The sequence below is a fragment of the Dipteris shenzhenensis genome, chromosome 3, assembly GCF_047967505.1.
Source record: "Dipteris shenzhenensis isolate YYH24624 ecotype China chromosome 3, Dip_SZ_1.0, whole genome shotgun sequence".
Lineage (NCBI taxonomy): Eukaryota > Viridiplantae > Streptophyta > Polypodiopsida > Gleicheniales > Dipteridaceae > Dipteris > Dipteris shenzhenensis.
This window is the reverse complement of record NC_141598.1, coordinates 3913946-3937101: the sequence shown is the minus strand read 5'-3', so window position 1 is coordinate 3937101 and position 23156 is coordinate 3913946. Positions and strand designations below refer to the sequence as shown.

General features: G+C 43.3%; 1 protein-coding gene across 3 annotated transcripts in view; it reads right to left on the bottom strand.

The window, feature by feature from the left end:
- The window catches only part of LOC147903246 (Ubiquitin-associated (UBA) protein), a 51424-nt gene extending 31495 nt beyond the window's left edge, over positions 1-19929 (bottom strand). Inside the window, exons 1-7 of one of the 3 annotated variants that reach the window (XM_087373009.1) lie at positions 19681-19923; positions 19487-19587; positions 19207-19347; positions 19012-19078; positions 18753-18904; positions 18563-18664; positions 2147-2275 (exon numbers count right to left, since the gene is read on the bottom strand). In XM_087373009.1, coding sequence (XP_087229135.1) covers positions 2147-2275; positions 18563-18664; positions 18753-18904; positions 19012-19078; positions 19207-19347; positions 19487-19587; positions 19681-19705 — 717 coding nt within the window. In that variant the 5' untranslated portion in view covers positions 19706-19923. Of the gene's footprint in view, positions 1-2146; positions 2276-18562; positions 18665-18752; positions 18905-19011; positions 19079-19206; positions 19348-19486; positions 19588-19680 lie in introns of all 3 variants that reach the window. The other 2 variants (XM_087373010.1, XM_087373011.1) reach the window with 2 other exon arrangements.
- Between the last annotated feature and the right edge of the window lie 3227 nt (positions 19930-23156).

The following is a 23156-nucleotide window of genomic DNA, read 5'->3' as shown; positions in this document are numbered from 1 at the left end:
AAAATGTATACCAAATCTTTCAAGAGGAAAAGAACGGTATGATTTTTAATACACTGGAAGATAAAGAGCCATAGGTCGAGACACGGACATCCGAATGATAAATCTTAGAACGGACGAAGACCCCAAGAACATCCACATTGGATTTTGAATCTGGACTGAACCCCAGCCTGCAGAGTCGAATCATAGACTTACACACCAGATTCATTAATTTCTTTGGCCCTGTATAGGGCTTGATGCCCTTCGAGCATCCAGTACAGCACATTTATCCAGATGGTAGGACGTCTGTGAGAGCTTACTAGTGTGAGGTTTTGACCTTAGTTTTGAGCAATAAATTTCAAATCACTTTGGCTGTTCTGCTGCCGTCCTCAATTTCATAACTGAGTGCTCTTTTGAGTGATTCTTGTGCATACTCGTCAGCTGAACATCAGTACTTTCCGTTGGTCCAAGAGTTGGCATGGAACAGTTCCTTTGGTGTTCCATTCTTCCACTGCATGAGAGGTCTAGCAAGGCATCAAGGTGATTAGGATACTCGCTTAGATTCCCTACCACCAACTGCCTCCAGTTGGCCTATGAGATCACCTTCACATATCAAGTGCTATAAACAAGACCACCTTCCTCCATCACCATGGTGAAGACGTGGTTCTGGTGCCAAAGAATCCTAGCCATATTGTTCATTTCGTACGTATCTCAAAGCAACATTCGTCACACTCTATGAGGTTCTCCCAATAATCACAGACACTAACTCACAGCTCTTTTCGTCCCACACTTCCATCACATCGTGGTCTGCAGGGTGAGTAAACTTACCCATGGCATCTTAAAGTACCTTGGGCTTGAGCTCCATGCCCCTTGTTGGTGGCAAGCATCTGAATCTTCATATGGCGGCTCATAGGTGGAGCATTGAACCTACTACCCCAATAGAGATCTCAAGGGCATCGTCAAATAACATGGAGGTGGCAGCCAGGTGGCAAGAGTCCGCAAGCTTCAACAGGTTTTACATACTTGAGCATTCATTTATATAAAGGTTTACAGACTTAGCTTCTATCCGTACTCCGAAAGTGAAAAGCAGACTCAGCTATATCAACACCTAGCACTAAAGGAGAAAGCTAATCAAAAAGTCGTCCACATTCTCTATATTGAAGGTACAACCACCTGTGCAAACAAGTGTATTTCATTTTATTTATCCCAAACAAGCATCTCTAAGCAGAAATGCTTAGAAAAGATAGGTCAACGGCAACGCAAAGCTACAAATAGAAAGAATTGCTTGCAATACCAGCAAGCCACACCTTGGACAAAACCTTCAAAAGTGAGCTTTGCATGTCCATTAGCTAGCATACATTCTTAATAAACTGAAAGGAAGGGCACAAATAACCCCTTTCCCTGAGTAGAGAAAATGTCTTTATTGTATGTGTGCCTTGGGCATGAACAAACTAGAGTTTACTAGATACGGATTAAAGATGACCCCTTGCAGTAGCCATTAAGCCCAGGCCCCAACGATGAAGGCTATGAGCAAATCCTTGGATGAGTGACGATTCCAAGACGAACATCTATCTCTATGAACCAGAAGCCTGAGACAAAGGAATCGCTCTTGCAAATCTTCCTGGTTTTGATCCCTCCCTTCTAGAGTATCCCTCCGAGACTGCCAAGCAGTCCACAAGGAACTGCCAAGGAGTATGCCATGTGCGGGGCTGTCCATGGGCTTTAGGCAAGGCAGTGTTGCTTGTGTGCCATATGTTGAGTAGGATCTAAGCAAGTGTCATTTGTCAGTTTGTTGAATTCAACAGTCTCCCACTGCATGTAGGCCTTGCCCAAGCAAGCAAGTCCCTATCAGTATCTAAGGCAACCCTCTTACACATACCACAGCAGGCCATAATGAACAGGGCTGCTTTACCCTTGATGATTTCTCTATCGTTGTTAGCCAGCATTCATCCTTAACAAATAAGATCTCACATTGGATACATCAAATACTGAATTAATCTTGGTCAGCCAGGAATGCAACGTATTTACAGAATTTACAACAAATGGAAAGGAGGCATCTATCGCCCTAGCGCCTCTGGTTCAATGATGTGCACAATTTGTCCTCTCCACGTACAGCAATCTAGACACAGACAGACTCTAAATATAAGTACTAGAAAGAGAGCAGACTGACCTCCAGCCCACGACCAAATGGTGCATTCACAGTCTCCCGTCCAGTTATTCTCGAAACTGTTGAAGGAGCAGGTCTAGAAAAAAAAGGTGAAAATGCATGACTAACTGCTGAAGCAACTGATTCAGGAAACTGCAATGACAAACTACAAAGAGTCAGCAAACTGATCCCTGTGAAATGCAGCATAGAGGAAAAAACAAACGCTCAAACAACTAAAAGCTATATACAGAAATTTGGGTCGTATATCCAGAAATTTGAGTTGTATTCCCTTAAATTTTTGATACCCAACTGATGCTGTGTTCTTTTCATCTTCGACACTTCCTATGTGTTGTACTATGTCATATTACACAATCAGCTCTTCCTTGTGGATTAAATTTAAGTGAAACCAGAAATCAGTCCAAAAGATATATTTAGAGTTTACCACCTGAAGAAATCTGTCTCAAATAGGACAGTAGACATGTTTATCACTACAATGCAGCTTCCATGAATTTGTTTTCCCTTTTTATTAAACAAGCACTACACAGTCCCAAACAACCACAACTGTAGTACATCGTAATGGACACATAAATGAGGCCAATACCTCCTTCCACAGGAGAGTGCAAGGGATTCTATCAAGCAGCACTTATCCAATACACTGACAAAACAATTCCCATGGTTGTAACAGTTAAACTAGGCAACAAAATTGTTCCTTCGTAGTCTGCATACACAGAAAAGCACACATGCTCGGAGGAAACCAAGGACCCAGACTCTATACAAGGGATGGACATTGGACACATACTTCAATCACCAACCTTCAAAAAGATGTCATTTTATCTTTCAGAAGAAAATTGCAAGTTTGGCCTATATAACCCAAATCCAGCCCATCTTGAGCATGTATTTCAAATCTTGAGATACTAGGAGAGTCAAAACATATGTCACACAGATCCTTCAGCATATATATATAGTGCACAAGGTTGAAAACCATAAACTTCATCACGCATAGGGGGGACTAGCTACTGTGACATCCCCACCGACGTCATCAGCGCCCAGCAGTGGATGGAGACCATGGTATAAGCATGCTCTCACACATACAACTCCACACCCCCATACATATATCTATATATCTAGATGAATCCAAGAACATGCCCAAACTCATCCTCTAAACACACTACACATACTGCAGTTTCAATCTCAACATAGTCACTCATAAGGTCGAAACCATAAACTCCATCACGCATAGTAGGGACTAGCTACTATGACATCCCCACTGACATCCTCAGCGCCCAACAGTGGGTGTAGAGCCTGCAATATTACATGAGATAATAGAAAGCTTGCAACCCAAATCGAAAAGCATATGAAGCTGAAAGTAAGGGACAAAGGACTTCAGGTGACACAAATCTCTTTTGCATAAACCTGAATATCGATCAGACACGGTACAGACTCAAGATGACTGAAGCTCACCTCTACAGAGGATTTTTGCCTTTACAAGAGATAAGACTATCAGCTAAGGACAGGATTCTAGCTATGCAAGATAGACTCGCGACATACGCAAGACAACTCTCATGAGAGAGCCTGGACAAAGAGAAGGAGCCGCATAGCATGCAATGTAGATATATACTCCATAAACCGCCTCAGGTCAAACCTCTATAATCCCCAAGAGACATCAATTGCCCAAAAACATCAAAAACACTCAAAGATGATTGGTTGTCCGTGCTAGAGCCACGTTGCAGCCATGCACCACCATGTGTTGCCGCCTCCACGAACCATTGCATTTCAATTGGTTGCTCCATGTCTATGTTGTCAGATGATCACCTCAGAGGTCTTCATCACTTATGAAACTTGGAACAAAGGAAGCCCCCCCATGAAGGGTTCTACCCAACAATGCCAAGAAAAGAGGAGGTGATTTGCTCGTTATTGTTTTATATATGCTGATGGCATACTTTTCTCGCATACTTCTCTCACGTCCCATTGTTGCAAAAATTGCAGATTTCAATGTATAAGAAAGGAGATTTGAAATGTTTGATTTGGGGCTGCTACATTATTACTTGGGCATTCAATGTGTGCTGTTGAGGCATTTGTTGGCAGATTTACATGCATCATTGGAGAAGCCTACTCCGATTCTCATTGATAGTCAAAGTGCCAATGCTATGGCGCGGAATTCTGTGTTTCATGCACATACGAAACACATAGAGATACAATGTCACTGGGAGTCGCACTATATGAGAGGGATATGAATGACATGCTTCAATTTCTAACATGACGATTCAAAGGGTCTGTGACAATTTGGAGCAATCATGAGGACCAGTGATTGATGTGAATGAGAATTGCATGAAACATAGCTAGTCATGAGAGTCTGTGAAAATCAAAACATACTGATCCTAGATTCGTTGCAAAGATTGAAGTATATGCAGATCATTCTTCAAGCTCTATAAATCATCTCGCCTCCAATATGGGAATTGCTCTTATTGCAAGGAGATATTGAAAGCTCAGTGGGTGACTTGACTTAAAAAAGGTTGCCCTATAATTAATGTGTTTTCCTATTGCTATCACTGTTTCGGCATATGGTCTTTGTGGTTTTCGTTGAAAGGCTTTCATCGCTTAATCGTTGAACATGACAATTGAAGCGACCAGTAGCAAGCCTTCACTCGATTTTATCTTTTCTCGGCAAACGCTCAGTTTTGAGAGATTCCTTAAGGTCCTATGAAACATGATGGGTTGCTTCCATTTGTTATTTGATTTTTCAGTTTAAGGTAACAATTCCTAGTTTTGGGTCTCCTCTCTTTGTGCCTATGAGAGAGACAATTGATTTGCTGGAGTTTCTCTCTTGATGGGCTTTGTTTCTGCTTATTTTGGTGGAGCCCTTTTGTTGGGTGTTCGCAATTTTGCCAAGAATAGTCTGTGGAAGAATTGATTTTGGAAGAACGGGCTGAGTACGTTGCTGGATTGGATGAAGACTAGGGTGATCGATTCTTATGGTGCTTTTTGTTGAGAGCTAGCTCTGGAGAGTATGCTCCTTTTGAGCACTTGTCTGGAATCTTGTAGGTCCAATTATTTCCTTTGGTTTTCCTTGCCCCGTTCGGCTTCTGGGGGTAATGTTCGGCAGAACCTTCCATGGGGGGCTACCTTTGTTCCAAGTTTCATAAGTGATGAAGACCCTCTGAGGTGATTGGCCACAAGTCTCCAGCTTAACATGATTAGATAGAACAACGTGGACATGAAGGAACCAATTGAAATGCAATGGTTCGTCAAGGCAGAAACACATGGTGGTGCATGGCTACAACGTGGCTCTTGCATGGACAACCAATCATCTTTGAGTGGTTTCAATGTTTCTAGGCAATCAATGTCTCTTGGGGATTATAGAGGTTTGACCTGAGGCGGTTTATGGAGTATATATCTATACTACATGCTACACGGCTCCTTCTCTTTGTCCAGGCTCTCTCATGAGAATTGTCTGTCTACGTCGCGAGCCTATCTTGCATAGCCAGGGTCCTGTCCTTAGCTGATAGTCTTATATCTTGTAAAGGCAAAAATCCTCTATAGAGGTGAGCCTCGGTCATCTTGAGTCCCTACAATGTCTGATCGATATTCAAGTTTATGCAAAAGAGATTTGTGTCACCTGTAGTCCTTTGTCCCTTACTTTCACAGCTTCATATTTGAGTTGCAAGCTTTATATTATCTCCATGTAATATTGCACGTGGAAGCCTCACTGTATGAGAGAGATGAGAATTGCACTAGATAGAGATACGAATTACATGCCTCAACAATTCCTAACAGACATAGTGGGTGCTCTCATTTTGACTATTCTGCATTCCTTGGCTAGTCAAAAAGGCATAGTTTGCATACTAGGCTCTAAGACTTGCTTCAAGCCATACAAGGCCTTCAACAACCTGCAAACCTTGTCTAACTTGCTTAGGTACCACAAAACCAATGGGTTGAGAGACATAAACCTCCTCCAAGAGGCCCTCATTCAAGAATGCAATTTCAATGTCCAATTGATGGATATACCTTCCATAAAATGCAACTACTCCACCCATCTCATTCACGCTGAAGGGGTGTGACTCCGAAGAGACATCATAACTATAAGTGAAAAGCCCAATAATGCCCTACAAGATTAGCAAAAGCATCATCTTTTATTACATTAGTGGCTGAGCCTGAAACAACCATACTAGACTCCATTCTCTTCTCCTTTGCAATCCTCTTAGGGCACTCACTGATATGATAACCTTGTTTCTTCCAATAATGGCCTTTTTCTTTCTTTTTAGGCCTTTTGGCATCCTACTTATCCTTACCACAAGCATGTCCAAAACTGTGACACATCATATTTGGGGTGTATTTGCCATTGCCCTTATCTTAAGCAGCAAAAGCTTGCTCTCCATTACGTGCATTTTCGGACATATTCCTTCTTGTCTAATCTTCCAAGAGTCCCACTAGCTCTTGAAAAGTCCGAGGATTTCAATTTCCCCTCATAGATAGGTTGAGTGATATATGGAAGGAATAGAATTTCCTTCATCTATGTGCACCAAATCAAGCTCTCTCCTAAAAAATTAGTCCTTGACCTACTTATGAACTTGATACATAGCTTCCAAAACATCCCAGGCACACTCCGAAGTCCAACAGGACTGAATACGAGGTATAATAGACCTCTTCCTTGAAAGTAAGATCAAACATAAGGCATGTGCATCACGAGTCCCCATCTCCTATGCTCAGGAGTGACATATAGATGGGACCCAAGATCAAGGTGAAATGTGCTTAAATTATCCATGGATCTAGTACATCTCTAGATAATCGTAGAGGTAATAGAAAATCCTATCTTGGTTATCATCCATAAAATTAGAAAAATGTTTATCTGTATAATCCTAGAGATAATAGAAAATCATCTCTTATTATCATCCAAATGTATAAACAAGTCCATAAGGGGGGAATAATTAACATGAGAGAAGAAGGGAAATTTTTCCTTGGGTTAATTTCCCAATATTGGGGATTTTTAATAAGAAATACTAAAGTCTAAGGTGGAAAATAATAAATTATAAAGAACGTGTGTGCATACTTTTTTAAAAAAATTAAAATTTTATATACATATATATCTTTCATAAGAGTGATGGAGGAGGGGGGAATTTTTATATTAATAATCACACATTATTTTCTAACAATAGTTCCAACTGGGTTAGTTTTTGTGTGTTTTAACTCTCGAGCATACATAATTATAAAGAGAAAGAGGATGAGTGTGCTTGTGTAACAAATTGCATCATAAAAAGGGGGTGGATATTATGTGCCTACGTAAGTGTGTGTTGGGGGGGTTTCTTAGTGTGTGTGTGTGTGTGTGTGTGTGTGTCAAACCTACCCAGCATACAGGAAGCCAGGCAACCACAGGGCCAAAAGGCAAAGACAAAGGTAAGGCTAAGCAGGTTGACATTGCAAAGTCTGATGGCTGGAAAGTGCCAAGGAAAACTCTCTCTCTACAACCAAGGCCCTTACAGTCTCGAAATCGGGATGCCTCCGCACCTTCCCCTGGGCAAGCTTCTTCTTCTTCCACTTTCGGTCATTCTCTTGGCAATTGGGTCTCCGTTGTTAAGACGGGTATCCCCATCTATGATGATACTGTCTCCCCCCAGGTGTTTACTGCCATGGGTCAGCTTGACCCAGATACGATGGTGGATGCCTGACACTCCTTGTTTCATGGAGTACATATCATACACTGTATATATTCTTTATGAGTACTTCCCTTCGGTGTTTTACATACAATGTACAGGGTCTTTGTAATGCTAATAAATGGACGTTGTTTTGGCATTATGTACATACTTCTCATCCAGACATTGTGTTCCTCCAAGAGCACAATCAGCACCGGTTTGTTGGAAGGAGGGATTACTTTGCAGGCTATGATATTTTCTATGCGGGTAACATGCAGTCTTCGGGCCTGTGTGCCATTGTCCGCCATGAATTGCAGCCGTTGCTGAAATTTAATGATCCCCATGGGAACTGGTTAGTCATTCAATGTTCGGTGGGACAAGATGCCTATGATATTGCATCTGTTTATGCTCCTCAGGTTTCTGCCTCCCGGGCCCGTATTTGGGAACAATTACAGCATTTTGACTGGAATCCTTTTCTTTGTGGAGACTTTAATAACTCTCCATCCCCTTCGGATAGCTCCACTCATCATTCACATATGCTTGCTTCTGAGCATAGACAGTGGCACTCCTTTATGGATTCTGTTAATGCTCAGGACATATGGCTTTCACTGCATCCCCTCCATTCGGGCTATACTTTTCACCATAATGCCTTCACTGATTATTGGGCTCGCTTGGATCGATGGTATATGTTTCATGCTCAGCAGTATGCTGATTTTACATGCCATATGTGGATTGATCACTCTCTGCTTTTGTCTGATCATTCCCCCTTGTGGCTCACCCTTTCCTGTGGCACAACCAAAAATATGCCCACTTTCAAAGCCAATACTTAGCTAGGGGATGCACCCCATAACATTCACAAAACTCACTTGCTAGAATGTGTATTACTAACTCAACAAGGCATGCTGTAAAGGTAGCACAATGATAGCCGCCTTTGTAGCAACACAAGCAAGCTTCTGGATTCCACCACTTGTTTGCAATAATAAGTTTATGACCTTTACAACTTGACGGAATGCCTCAGGTCACTCATAAATATGTAGACATAGCATGTGGATTCAACAGAAGGAATTTTTAAAATCCCCTTTTACACCTTTTCCACATTCAAAAGGGCAACAATGGCCAATATACCAAATGGACGTAAAATCAACTTTCCTAAATGGTGACCTGCAAGAGGAGTGTTTAGCGGGTCCAGACTCCAAATCCATCCTACCATCCGAAGCACCGCTAGCTAGTTAGGATTGCAAGAGAAGGCATCTTAGCAAGTATCCGAACCCATCGAGTCATTTATCATGGTTACTGTTGTAATACCCGTTTAGGGTTTAATATAATACTCGTTTAGAAGCATTAATCTCCATACGCTTAGCATCTTGATTCTCAGGATAACTATTGCTTGAATGAGGATCCAAAAGAGAGAATGTTCTTAAGAGCATAGTGCTCCATTGTATCAGTTCCTACTCAATTGTAAGAGTACACGCTCAGATTGTATCAATCAACACTCCGTCACATCAGCTGTAATAGATGTTCAGTCATATCAATTGATAGATCAAAATTGAATGAGCAGCTGATTATTCACTTGTATAGACTAACTGTTTGTTTATTCTTTTCACTTGTCTTGTCTATAAGTTTCCATGTCCTTTGCCATAGTCCTACATCGCGACATTTTAGGTTTCTGTAATGTTCTGACGAATTACAGCTTTGTTAACGAAGCGAAATTCATTACACTTTGGCAACCACGATAGCCAAACAAACTCGAATGAATACATGTTTGTGCATATCAAGCGCTAACACCATCGGGGGGAACAATGTGCCACTACTATCTAGTTAAGCTATGACACAAGCGATTGTTTTCGTCCCTAGATAATTCCATTGAGGACTCTTTGGCCTCGTTCTCCCCGTTTCACTTTCATAGCAATACCGATTCTACCAGCATATCATCCCCCTATACAATTTCATCGTTACATTCCCAATCATCGCCAACATATGCAGCCTTAGCATGCCGGCGTTCATGGTCTCTCGAGGAATCTTAGACATTCACTGGCATCAGCTAATACCGCAAATCTCACTCTGGAGCAAGTGGCAATTCAGGCGGAACAAGTATTGGTCCACAAGGCCAAGCATTCTCACAAGCCAATTGATTGTTAGAAACAAGCAGCCATTAGCACCAAGGTTTTGGAGAAGGTAGGCTTCAGTCGTGGGTTTGAGCGGTGTGCCTCCAGAATTCGCGGCAAGCGCACTTCTTGGTGAAAAATTGAAAGACACCTGATGAAACTGCGGTACACCGCAGTTCGGAGGGAGAGTCATCTCCCGGATTAGGATTTGATCTTTGGGAAGATCTAAAGACCAAATCCATTCACATGACACTTGATCAGTTGCTATCATGGGTATGGGGCAGACTACCGCACCACCGCCGAACATCTCCGTACCAACCATCTATTCCACTCAGCACAAATCTCCTTCAAATTGGCCAGACGCACCCATTTATGACGAAAAAATTGGACAACATTGAATGGGCGTACTACTCAACGGAGGGTTAGAAGTCAACCAATGCAACATGCAAACAGCTAGATTTTCACAGCTAGGATCCAGCTCCTTTTGCAATCCAGATGGTGGATCAATGGAGAGTTCAGCCTGCAAGGCTTATTTGTGGGTGCAACACTCACTATGGCGGATTTCATCGAGAGGGAAGGGCTTCAAATGGAGCGTCTGGACTAGGAAGGAGATCCGGACATGCAGAGAATCGACGGCCAGCAATCGTTTGACCCTTGGATCAGCAACTATCTCGTGGACCACCCAAATGTGACCTTGTGTGGATCTACCTCCGAGGTGGTATGGCTTTTGGTGAAGTTTGCTTCCCTGAGAGAGATCCTACCATCATCCAATGTGAATCAAAGTTTGTATAACCATTGCTAGAAATGTGGTGTTCCATGCCCAAACCAAGCAGATCGAGATACAATACCATTTGTCCGAGAAAAGATCTTGAAATGAGGGCTATCTTCTTGACCTTCTATTTGACGACGAACAATGCAAACCTGTTCATAAAGCCTCTACCACCACAACTACTCGGAGGACATTCCAACTCCCTTGGTTTGGTTGGGGTGTTGAAGTGTTAGGTGTAAGGGCTTCTATGTATTTTGTTGTCCTTTCTCACTACTTTCTGCAGGTTGTATGGGATTTTGCCAAGGCATAAGCTAGGGAGAGTTCGACTACATTTTGACCTGGTAAAGGGTTGGCTTGGGCCTGGTAAAAGGCCACATTGGGGCCAATAAAACAAGCCAAGTTGGGGCCTGTCAGACCTGCCAACAATCCTAACCAAGTCGGGTCAAACCGACCTGACCAGGGTCAGCTAACCTGACCAAACCAAGTGGGGTCAGCCAACTAAGCCAACTCAGACCTGGTCAGGTCAAGTCGTCCACGTCAGCAGGGTTAGCCCCCACTACAAATAGGGATCCCCCTTGCATTCCATCTTGTATTTGGAGGCTGTCCCAGCTAATGAAGCAGAGTTTTTCTTGAAGTTACTTGAAAATCTACTCTATCACTTCGCATATTCCACTACACTCTCACATAAACATATGCTGAATTCCACACACCTATACATACTTGAGCATCCATTTATACAAAGGTCTTCATACTAAGTTTCCGTCAACCAAGCCACTCAAGAGCATCGTGAACGAAAGACAAAAGAAGAATGGGACAGTGCTGCTGAAGTGGATGAGGAAGAGAAGGGCTTGCTTTCAGCAATAGACTTGGGCCCAGTATGCACACTCAGTGGGGGTCTTATAGGGCCCAGAAGGCTTGGTCTGGTCGACAAGCAGACCAGCTGGTCGGCCAGTAGAGGGGTACAGCAGGCTGCCATGATAGTCACTCATAAGGTTAAAAACCATAACTCCATAACGCATAGCAGGGACTAGCTACTATGACATTCCCACTAACATCATCAGCGCGTGTAGATGTCACAGGGACGTGAATTTCATGTGTAGCTAACCTCGTGGTTACTTTGGCCGAGGGGACTGGCCTAGAGACCCACTTCCTAGAAGTCCCTAGTCCAATTTTCAGTGCACCTACTAGGCCCAAATGCTAGGGGTTGAGGGGTCTAAATGTTGGGCCCAAGGAAAGCCAATGTTTCATCGCTTAGGAGGGGTTTGGACTTTAATGTGGGGGCAAACCAACTGTTTCATTGGTTTGGAGGGTTAGAGCATTAATGAGGGGCTATGTGGCGATCCCCCATGCAAGGTTTTTCCCCCCCTTCTCCCTCCACGTTTTTCAACATATCTTCATTGTTGTACTGCTGATTTTCATCTTTCTCAAGGTGCAAGGACCTTGGTTTTTGCTGCTGCCCACTTCCCAAGGTGATTGGAAGCTGTTTTTCCTGATTTCTGCTCAGATTTCAAAGCTAGAATCGCCGCCCAGGACTGGCACGCATCCCTAGGCAGCATATCTGCAGCAATTTGACCTACTTTTGCTGCATTTCAGCCCGTTTTTGCTGCTGGCACGCATCCTAAGGCAGCTTTCCTGCACCAGAGAACTGCTGGCATGTCCAGAACCTGATTTCCAGTCGGTACATCATGTTTTCTTGATTGAAGAATCCATTCTGAAGCTGTACAGGTTGTTCTGCACCTCCAGAGATCCTGTTGCAGATATTTTAGCCTCTCTCCTGTTTCTGGCTTCTACACCTGTGAGCCTTTCTCTTCCTTCTCTTTTCAGCTCTCAGAATCTGTACCCTCACTTTCTCTCTCTTTTCCCCTTGATTGGAAGTCGTTTCTACACCCCTGGGGGCCTGGACAGAGGATAGGTGCAAGAAAGACTTTGCCCCTCTTCCATGGACAGTGGGTATTGGTTTGCTTTTGCTATCTTGGATGCTTGCTTTGCATTTTGTTGTTTGGATTTCTTTCTGGGCATTACAGGTTGTAGGTAGAAACCCAGTCACAGAGGGTGTACCTGGTGGGTGCCAAAGGAACAGAGTGGTTGCAGTTTGATGCCTTGAGACTATTTGACCCCTTCTGGGGATTTGCTTTGATGCCTTGTTACAATCAGGTGACACAATTGTTGAGATATGCCTTAGTTTTGACCTTGGTATTGGAGTACTAGTGGTGCACTGGAATTGGATGCAGGCAGAGGCCAAGTGTTGGCTCTGGCAATGGAGAATGAAGGGAGAACAATATAAGGGTGCGCCCTTGTTATAAAGCAGAATTCCACTTTTGAAGAATTAAATAAATACCAGAAGGGGCGCCAAGGCATTTGGGGCTAGTGTGGTGTTTCGTGTTTGGTTCATTGAGGAGGGGCATTCTAGCCTCCATCCAATTTATTTTTCAAAGTTGTTTCTAAGTGGTTTCATGTTTAAGGAAGTAGTTGAAAGAGATGCAATGTGGCTATGAATGACATGGATGCTAAGCTAGTTACAGTTTACTGACCATGGTATAAACATATGCTCTCACACGTACTTTAATGAAGGGGAAAAAGGGGCCAATTTAGAGGACCTTTAGAGGCCTCTTAGGTGGGAAATGTGGGGACTATATAAGCCCACATCCACCTTTTATTGTTACTGTTTTGATGTGACATCTAATCCTATCTACTCCCATCACCTTCCTCCTACGTGCTGCCTACACTCTCTCTCCCAATCTCTCTCTCTCTCTTCCCTCACCCCTTTTCTCTCTCTTCCTCTCCTCTACCCCTATCTCTCTCTCTCTCTCCTCCTTCCTCTCCCCTATCCTCTTCCCCTTTTCTGCTATCTCTGGCCCTTCACCAAATCTATCCTTGCCCACTTCATTGCATTGGTATTAGAGCTTCGACCCTGGCACCGTTCATTCCCATTTTTCACCTTCGTCCTAGCTACGCGAGGTGTTGGCGCCAACGCCAACGACTCAATGCACGACTGCCAATGCTTGCAATTCAACCCATGTTCAACCAATGTCAAACCTTTGAACGTCATCAAAACAGAGCAGCTCGTCTATATTGATGAGCTTTCGGCTCTCAAAATTGCTGCAAGCTCGAATACGTGCAGCAAACCAATAGGCGCTAGCTACAACGACTAGCCCTCCCCTCCATCAGCCAAGGCATCTTGATGCCTATACCTAGCGACACATGAACGGTGAACGGCACTCTGCGGGCCTCTGAACTATGAACAGATAGCAAGCTTCTTCGACAAACCCATCTCTCATTCCATCTCTAAGTCGACCAGCACGGGAAGCAGCGCCAATCCGACCAACCACCAAATCGTTGCAAATTTTGTCCCTGTGACTATCCACGCCATGGCAGCGCCGCCACATGGGCCAATCCTCGCCGACCGAGACGCCTATTCTAAAATCCTTAGTTTAACCAGTTAATTGATTGCTAGGTTCGTCTAACTAGGGGTTAGTAGGTAGTCAGTTTAGGTTTAACATGTTAGGTTAGGTTTGTTGATCAATTAGGTTAACCTAACTAGGATTCGATTCATAGGTTAGGTTAGGTTGAGTTAGACTAGGTTAGTGTCCTAACTATCTTAGCTGCCATAGTGTCCTAACTAGGTCAGTGTCCTAACTATCTTGGTGTACTAACAGTCCTAGGTGACCCTAAACCCCCCACCCCACCCCCAAAAAAAAAGCCAAAATTTCAGCCTCCTTTTAAGAGCCTTTCACAGCCTCGTTTGGAGCCATTTCGACTCCATTTGAAGCCTCTTCATTGATTGTCCTCTCAAGCTTCACCATCGATCTTTTTGTGGTTCTACACACTGGGATTGAGTCCTTCCCTGGCTGCAAACGTGAAGGCACATAACCCTCAGACTATTGAGAGGGGAGCACAACTTGCAGACGTGTTTGAGCCCAAATATGCCAACAAGTATAAAATGGCAGCGGGCAGCACATACGGGACTGCAAATGAGGCTGAGAAGAAGCCTAAGGTGACTGATTGGCATGATAGGAAATCAGCAGCAGCACCACAGACAGCGAGATGCCATATGCTAAGCCATACAATGTTAGAATTATTGTTATAATTTAGCAATGACCAATGTAATGTAATAAGTAGGTTAGGGGCACTTTTCCCTCACTTAGAGGTTTTTCCCCCTAACCACAGTTAGTTCACTAACTACGGTTAGTAAAGGATAAGGTTTTGTCTAAGTGACAAAACCTATCATTCTATTCAGTTGTAACACACTCATCTTATTGCAACTATCGATTTCAGCTCTCTCTCTCTCTCCTGCTCCTGCTCCTGCTATCACTCTTTGCTCTCTCCCTGTTCTCACATTCGGTATCAAAGCAGTGTTCCTTCCCGGACGTGCTCCCAGCTCCTTGCCCAAGCTCCTCCTGCATCGTCGCCGTACAGCCCCAGCCCGTGCAACTTTCGTACCATTCCGTACAACCATCTAGGCTGTCCTGTACATCCGTACCAGGCTGCCCGTACAGAACGCCATACAACCACTTCCGTACACAGTTCGCCCTCGTCGCCGTACAGCTCGTCGTCAGCCGTACAACCCGTCGCCAGACTGTACAGTTCGCCGTACAGTTTCGTACGCACGTACCAGCTCGTCGACAGCGCCGTCCGTACAATCCGTACAGTTCGTCGTCACTAGCCGTACAGCTCTCGTACCGTCCGTACAAACTGCCGTACAACTCCCGTACCGTCCATACAAACTACCGTACAGCTCCCGTACTGTCCGTACAAACTGCTAGTCAGCTCGCCGTACAGATCTGTACAGCCGTACAAGTGTACGGATTTCGACCGTACATGCTGAGTTGTATAGTTCCATACAACTGCATTCACCGGACTGACAATTCCATACTGTTAGTCCGTACAGTTTGAAGGTGGGCTTGAAAAGTTGCATTTTTGCAGGATTTTCTTTGCATGAGGATATTGGAAAGAGTTTTGTCAGGCTCTTGTGCATACAACCATTGTTTGGCTGTATTTTTGGGAGCACATTTGGAGCTTTGGCACACAAATTGCAAATTTGGGGCTTTCAGTTAATTTGCCCTCTTTTGGACGCAATTTCCTTGAAGAAATTTGGGGCATTTACAGACAGAGAGCAATTTGTGCAACATTTGGGGCTTTCAAACCATTTGCCCCTTTCTGGTTGCAATTTCAAGCCACAAATTGGGGCTTTTGAGTTGGGAGAGCAATTTTGCAGGTTTCAGTTCACACTGCCTTTCTGTGAGTGTTTTAAAGCACTTTTGGCAAGTTTTGGGAGAGATTGGATGCTCTAGCAAATTTTTGATAGAGACATTACAGAGATTTGAGTTGCATTTTTAGCCAGTGTTTGGCTGTGTTTTTTGGGATTTGTGCACTCCATTCCCAACAAGGGAATTCAGATTTGCATTTGCTGTATTTTCTTTCTCAGACATGGCCCAGCAAAATCAGAACGATTTCGGTTTTAGTGGTCTCTCACAAGAGGATAAGCTGGATGGTACCAACTACTCCCTCTGGAGTTTTATGGTACGCAATATTCTGATTTCTCGTAATTTGTGGGACTATGTAAATGGGGATGAGTTCCGGCCAGCAAATGTAGCACCTAATACCCCTCCCCAACAAGGAGGAGGCAGAGGTCGTGCACAGGGTACAGCTGCAGCACAAGTTATTGGTGCAATTATACCTACAACTCCAGAGCAGAAGAGATGGGATTCACGTGATGCTTTAGCTTTGTCGTGTATTTCTCTTTCAGTAAAAAGATTCATCATTCCGCATATCCAGTCGTGTAAGAGCTCAAAGGCAGCATGGGATATTTTGGAGAGCATGTATGCAGCTCGGAATGATGCCAGGGTGTCTTTTTTGAAAAGAGAATTGTCTCATACACATGGAAAAGGGTGACTACATGTCAGTGCACCTCACAAAGCTACAGGATTTACGAGAGCAGTTGCTGAATATTGATGAGATCATTCCTGATTCAGAGATGATTACCACTACTCTGAATTCTCTTCCTAAGCTTATCTCAGCTTTCATACCTCGCTGAATTTGTCGTTGGGGGGGGGGTGCAAATCCTCTCAATTTTCACGAGTTGATAGGACTTCTGCTGCAAGAAGAGCCGACCAGGAAAAACATGGCTTCACGAGCAGGTGAACATGCCATGCTTTCAAAATTCAAGCCTAAAGTAAAGGGACAAGCAAAGACTTCAGCAAATCAGCCTTCCAGTGGTTCAAGACAGCCTTCTCAAAAGGCTAAGGGTGATGCATGTAAGCCCAAGAAGAAGGGAATATGTCATTACTGCAAAAAGCCAGGTCACTACATTGGAGAATGCAAGAAAAGGCTTGCAAAAGAAAAGAAAAACAGCTCCGGTATGGCTGTTTCAGATTCAGCTCCTCATGCATCTGACAATGAGCAAGCTACAGCCAACTTTGTGGAGCACGACTATGCCTTCTTGTCTTGCATTTCAGACTCTCAGTTGGCTGCTCCGGATAGTACAACCACTTGTAATCATGACTCTTATGCTTTTCTGACATGCAGTTATGATTCTTCCAAGGATGCATCAGCTTTCAGTGTCAATGAGACACAAAATACATGGTATTTTGAAAGCATATCACTTCCAAGAAGTGTCTCTTCACATCTCTGCATCCACCACCCGTTGGTAAAAATTTCACATGTGCCAACAACTCCTCCTATTCAGTTCGTGGTACAGGAGAAGTTCAACTTACAGCCATTGATGGCTCAACATTCAAAATTTCTGATGTCTTGTATGTGCCTGGTATCACAAAAAATCTACTTTCAGTGTCCACTCTTGTCCACTCTTAACAGAGCTGGATTTCAAGTCATTTTTAAAGATGACAAGTGTGCAGTCCATGACAGAGAGCATGACTATGCCTTGAGATTGTCTGGCACTTTGTTATGTGGTCTTTTTCAGCTTGACATGTATGAGAAAAGACCAGCACATGCTCTTACAGTGTCCACTTCTACTGCTGCTATGCAGAATGCGGAGTTATGGCATGCTAGATATGGACACATGCTTATGGCAGCTTGATGACGCTTCAAAAACATGCCATGGTTGATGCATTGCCTCCTCTTGAAACACCTCCTCCACATGCATGTGAAGGGTGCATTCTTGGTAAAATGCACAGATCTCCTTTTAAAAAGGATGTATCAGTAAAAGCTGTTCGAAAATTACAGCTTATCCATAGTGATGTCTGTGGTCCCATGAGGACTCCATCATTGGGTGGTCATCTTTACTTTGTCACTTTTATAGATGATTACTCCTACTACACTTGGGTTTATGGGCTAAAACGCAAATCAGAAGTGTTTATGGTTTTCAAACACTTTGCAGCCATGGTTGAGAATGAATCCGGACTCAAGATACAGACATTACGCACAGATAGAGGAGGGGAGTATTTGTCTGCAGATTTTGATGCCTTTTTGAAAGACAAGGGCATTGTACATCAGCTTACAGTGAGGCTAACTCCTCATCAAAATGGCAAAGCTGAGAGGAAAAATCGTACTCTTATGGAGATGGATAGATGTATGCTAAAAAGCAAAAAAATGCCTCACAAATTTTGGCTTGAAGGTCTCATGTGTGCCAATTATGTTTTGAATCGGACATCCAACCAATGAAGACCTCACTAGCACCCTCAGATCTAGCACAAGTGCAGCAGCATCTGGCTGTCTACGTGGCGTGCAGTTGTGAGTCTACTCTTTTCAGTAAGTCACCTTAGGGCTAATAATCATAATTTCATATATTTCAGTTGCGCATACTGGCTTGGGCTTGACCTAGAGAGCAAGGCCCATTCACTGCTGATCTATAACAATGCCTTCTAGAGAAGCAGTGCTATTAACCGTTGATATTAAATGTCGAACAGCAGCAGCTACAAGATGCCTGTAAGTGATCAAATGCAAGCACCCTGAGCGACAAAAAATGCCAGATACGGCTTACCTTGACCCTTCGTATGCTGAACACATTCATACGATACGCAAAACCGGCCACCAAGCCACACAGGCCTGGTATTAAGGACCGTTTCCATGCAGACAGGAGTAGCTGCACCAACACAATATAAATATTAGACCAGTCTTTATAATTAACCAAACACTTGTTAGAATCAAAAGCGTCAGAAGTATCATCACACCTGAAGGCCAGCAAGGTAAACGAAGGACTTGTCAGAAAACCGAGCTCCAAAGATTCTAAAACGAGTTGAGATAGGTATATCAAAGAAGAATGGAACGAACGATGCAAACACAAGACCATATGGTCCTGGTGCCAGTCCCAGGGGAGACGGATCTGAGGCAAAAACCACATGAATGACGCGTGTTCGAGTTAGTCCAATGCGCAAAGGAGCTTTTAAGATTTTACCATTTGGTCAGAAAATGTAAGTTCCAAGCACATACCTTTGGCTGTAAGAAGAGTCACCAACTCTAAAATTGTCGTCACTATAGTGGAGAATAGCAGAAACACCTGACGGCGGACAGCGAAGGAAGCAGTCAAGAAATGCACATCTAAAAGTTGAAAATTGGTTCACAAAAGCATGGTGTTTCCATCAGTTTCTGGAATCTTAGAGCCACAGGAGAGCAGACGCGGGGTACCGTATACTTGTTGGAACCTATTTGTCTCTCGAAAACTCGGAAAAAGTAAACAAGGTAAAGTCCGAATATAAGCTCCGGAGTTGATGAGAAAACCCATGCTGAGGTCACGAGTCGCCAAAGATGGAGTTTTTTTGCGATAGCCTGATCAATAAGAAAGCAGAAACACGTGGCTAGAGTAGGAGCTCGCAAGCAAACACCCAGCTCCAGGCCAGGCAGCCCATTGCTCATTTAACAAGGACGTCCAGCATGAAATGTGGATCCGACTTAGCAGGGAGCATACCTGGTACGAAAGGCTACAAGCTTTGGCCCCTCCTTGCATTCCGACCAAGACTGAGGCAATGCCACATGCTATTACCACCGCTTTTGTCACTGGGGCGTTCTCTGCGGCGAGATAAAGGATGAATTTTTAAAATTGAAGCGAAAGCGAAAGCGCAACGTAGGAGACAAAACATACGAAAAGCCAAAGAATCTTACGAAAACCGGACGGCCCAGCGTTCATGGCTCCCTGAGAGAGAAACCCCTTGCGATGGAGGAGATGGTGCGGCTTATTGTCTGCGGGAGCGATCAAGACCACGGTGCTAAGAAAATTAAGTGCATCGAGCAGGCGTTTGGATTAAGATTCAAGCATCCACAGCGAAGCCATGGCGAGGTGCCCTAGCAACGAAACTCTGCACGAAAACAGCAGAATTGTGATGACGATGATGATGATGATGACGATGATGGTGAAGAATCATGTGACCGTGTAACCTAACCACAGGGTCAATCACTCTAGTGACTTAAAATAACCACATATCAAAATCCAGTTCAATGATTTAAACTGGGCTTGCAAGGCAGGCAGCCTTTCCATCGTAAATACTAGCTAGAAATTGAACCTAAATCCTAGCATTTTATCAGCAAATGAGTAAAAATGTGGACATGAGACACGACACGGTGTCCGTTAGGACCCACTCCTCCCTACGGATATCAGGGGTGGTGATTTATTATTGACTTGGCAATGTCCATATTGTTTGTGCCTTTTGGGAGTTGAAGCCCAACAAATACATGAATAAGGCGACGTTCGCAAGACTATATGAATAAACTTGTCAATATCTTTCGATCTTGCATCCAACTTGGCTTTCCTTACTCCCTCACATAGAAAACATGCATCAAAAAAGATGAAAATGTAAGAATTCATATTGAAAACAATCAATTTTGAATGGATGAGCAATTGAAAATATTTATATAATAATATATAATATCTAATTATTATAACCACACATAGTGTGAGCGGAGAGACAGCGCGCTTCCTTCCCCAAAGAGATATAATCCAAGGGAATGGGCCCTTCCGTAGGTGTCGAGAATATGAACACTGAGAATATAAGCGCCAAGAATATGAACACAGAGAATTGCACCAAGAATATAAGCACTTAGAATAAGTATCATGAATAAATAAGATATTGACATATGACCTGAATGTCAATAGTCGTAATCGTAGTCGAATGCTAATAGAATCAACATGACTCTTTTGTTGATGATAGTAGATGGTGATTACAAGCTGCATCTAGCGTGTTATCCAAGTACTGGTCCTCGATTTCTCCACACTAGCCATAAAATCACCCCCTTGGAAGATGATGAATAGAGTAAAAAGTAAAGGACTCTTAATCCTTAAATAACAAACGCCTCCCAATAAAGCACAAAATCCACATTAGATCTTTATGACCATCAATTTATACAACTATGACAGGTGGCTCAAGGAGGGTTGTTTACAGTAACAAATGTTGAGAGAACACCTCACTTACATGAGATTGAGAAGGCAACAAAGCATGTAGGTCTCTTAGCAAAATCAACACAACAATCTCTGAAGTGAGCCAAAAAGCTGGTGAAACTCCTCTTAATCAATCGGCTACCACCTCTATGCACAAGCTACTGCCACAAAGGCCAAAGACACAACCTGAATGTCTATGATCTCTCGAAACTCTTGTAGATCAAATCATTGAAGCAAGCAAATATGTCCTTGAACTCAAATCAGCCTTCTAGTGTGCTGATGAGTTCTTTGAAGCGTGCCCAAGGCCTGCAAATCTCAATAGGCGGCTCCCCTAAACTGACCAACAACTTTCCAGAAGTGAGCAACTGATAGCGCACAAAAACAAACCCCAGGAGCAAGCAAACTGCCATGAATTTTTAGGGTACTCTCTGCACGCTCTCTTCTGCCACAAACCTTGGATGCAATTGTTTTTTTTTGGGCCTGTTTCTCCCCTATTCCAAATGAGATCATCAGCTGAGAATTGTGACTACGAATTTTTCTATTTCCTCCATCATTAAAGGGAATTCCGACTTCATATTTTCTGGAGGGCACCTTGGAATCATTCCCAAAGATGCATTCTTTCCCATTAAAGGCACTGAACCAAAAGATCAACTGGTTATTACTAGATGAGCCACATCCTAATGCTGAATTGCTAATGGAGCTATTGTTTAGAAGCCATGACCTCAATTTGGACACAGATTTAGCCTCTAGTGTTGATATAATGACTATGATCCCTCTACTGAGAATTTCACCATATCCTGTAAAGATGCTCATTTGAAATGAGCTAACTTAAGGCAGGGAAATCCTTGCTTACCTTGGGCAGCCTCATACGTTTCATGTTGTGCACCTCTGAGGTTGACCTTTCAATTGCAATGAGGATGATATATGAGTTATTTGCAGGCCTTGATATTGTGGATGTGCTGCTTGTCTACAAGCAGAGGTGCTTTTCTAGTGATGCCAATGTAGTGTTTGGTGCACGGATGCAAGTAGATTTTGCTCTCCAATGCAACCACAAGAACATTGGATGCCGTTGCGTCGAAGTTTTCCACGGAAGTTTAAGTTAGCTCCAATCAAATGAGCACATAACATCAATGGTGCCTCTAACGTGCTGAGGAAGATGCATTGCGTGGTTGATATTTATCTCTCTTTTGGGACACTATTTTTCAAGGAAATATAGCCCAAAGTGAGTAACCAATACATGTTACTTGCTAGAATTGTTGCTATATCAAAGTGACCTAAGCGACCTTGAGCACAACCTATTTACCAAAAACATTATAGAGCAATTACATTGTGAGATAATCAAGATAAGCCACAAATCCTACTTGGCAAACAAGGGTTCTCCTATGAAGCATGCAATGGAAGTTGAAAAAGTAGAAACAACAAAATCAATGAATGATCCAAGTTTAAAATCACTTTTGAAATCCACAAAGCTACCAATCATAAAGCAACACGTAATAATAACCACACAAGAAGACTTTAGTTTATTGAACGTGCTAAAAAATAATCCAAGAAAAGTATGAGATGTTTCCGAGGGGAACAAAAGGATAGGGATTCTAAAATCCATGATTAAGTGAGGTACCCTCCTACCCTATAGATGTACTTTGGTCAACACATGGCAATGGTAATGCCATGTCAAACTTAGTGCAAGTTAGGGTAGGAAGGTCAATGTGATGAATAAAAATTTTTGTTGTTAAATAAACTTGGGCTTAAACAAACATGGTTACGATGATCAACATGGAGGACGGTCATGTGATTGTGACCATGGCTAGCTTTTGGCAAGCATGTAGCTCACAATGTCATGTGGCTAGGAGGGTGGGGGAATAATCCTAATTGTTGGAATAAATTGGAACCTGAGTGGTCATATTGGTGCAAGGGGGAGTGGACAATAATCCTATTGCCCACTCATGCTAATTGGTGTTCCATTTAAGGTCACTCCTCCCTTTCCTTTGTAAATAGAGCCCATGCTAAACACCTTGAATGTGTGCACCTAATGTTATGAGGTAGTGGTCCACTTCTCTGCCATGCACCATCCCCAAACCTACACACTCTATCCCTATTCATTGTGCACGCTACTCTACATCCCTCTCTACTCTCTCCCCCATTTGCAAGTAGCTCCAACCACTACATCGTGCACCCCAACTCTACTCGTGCACGTTTTAGTTCCCCC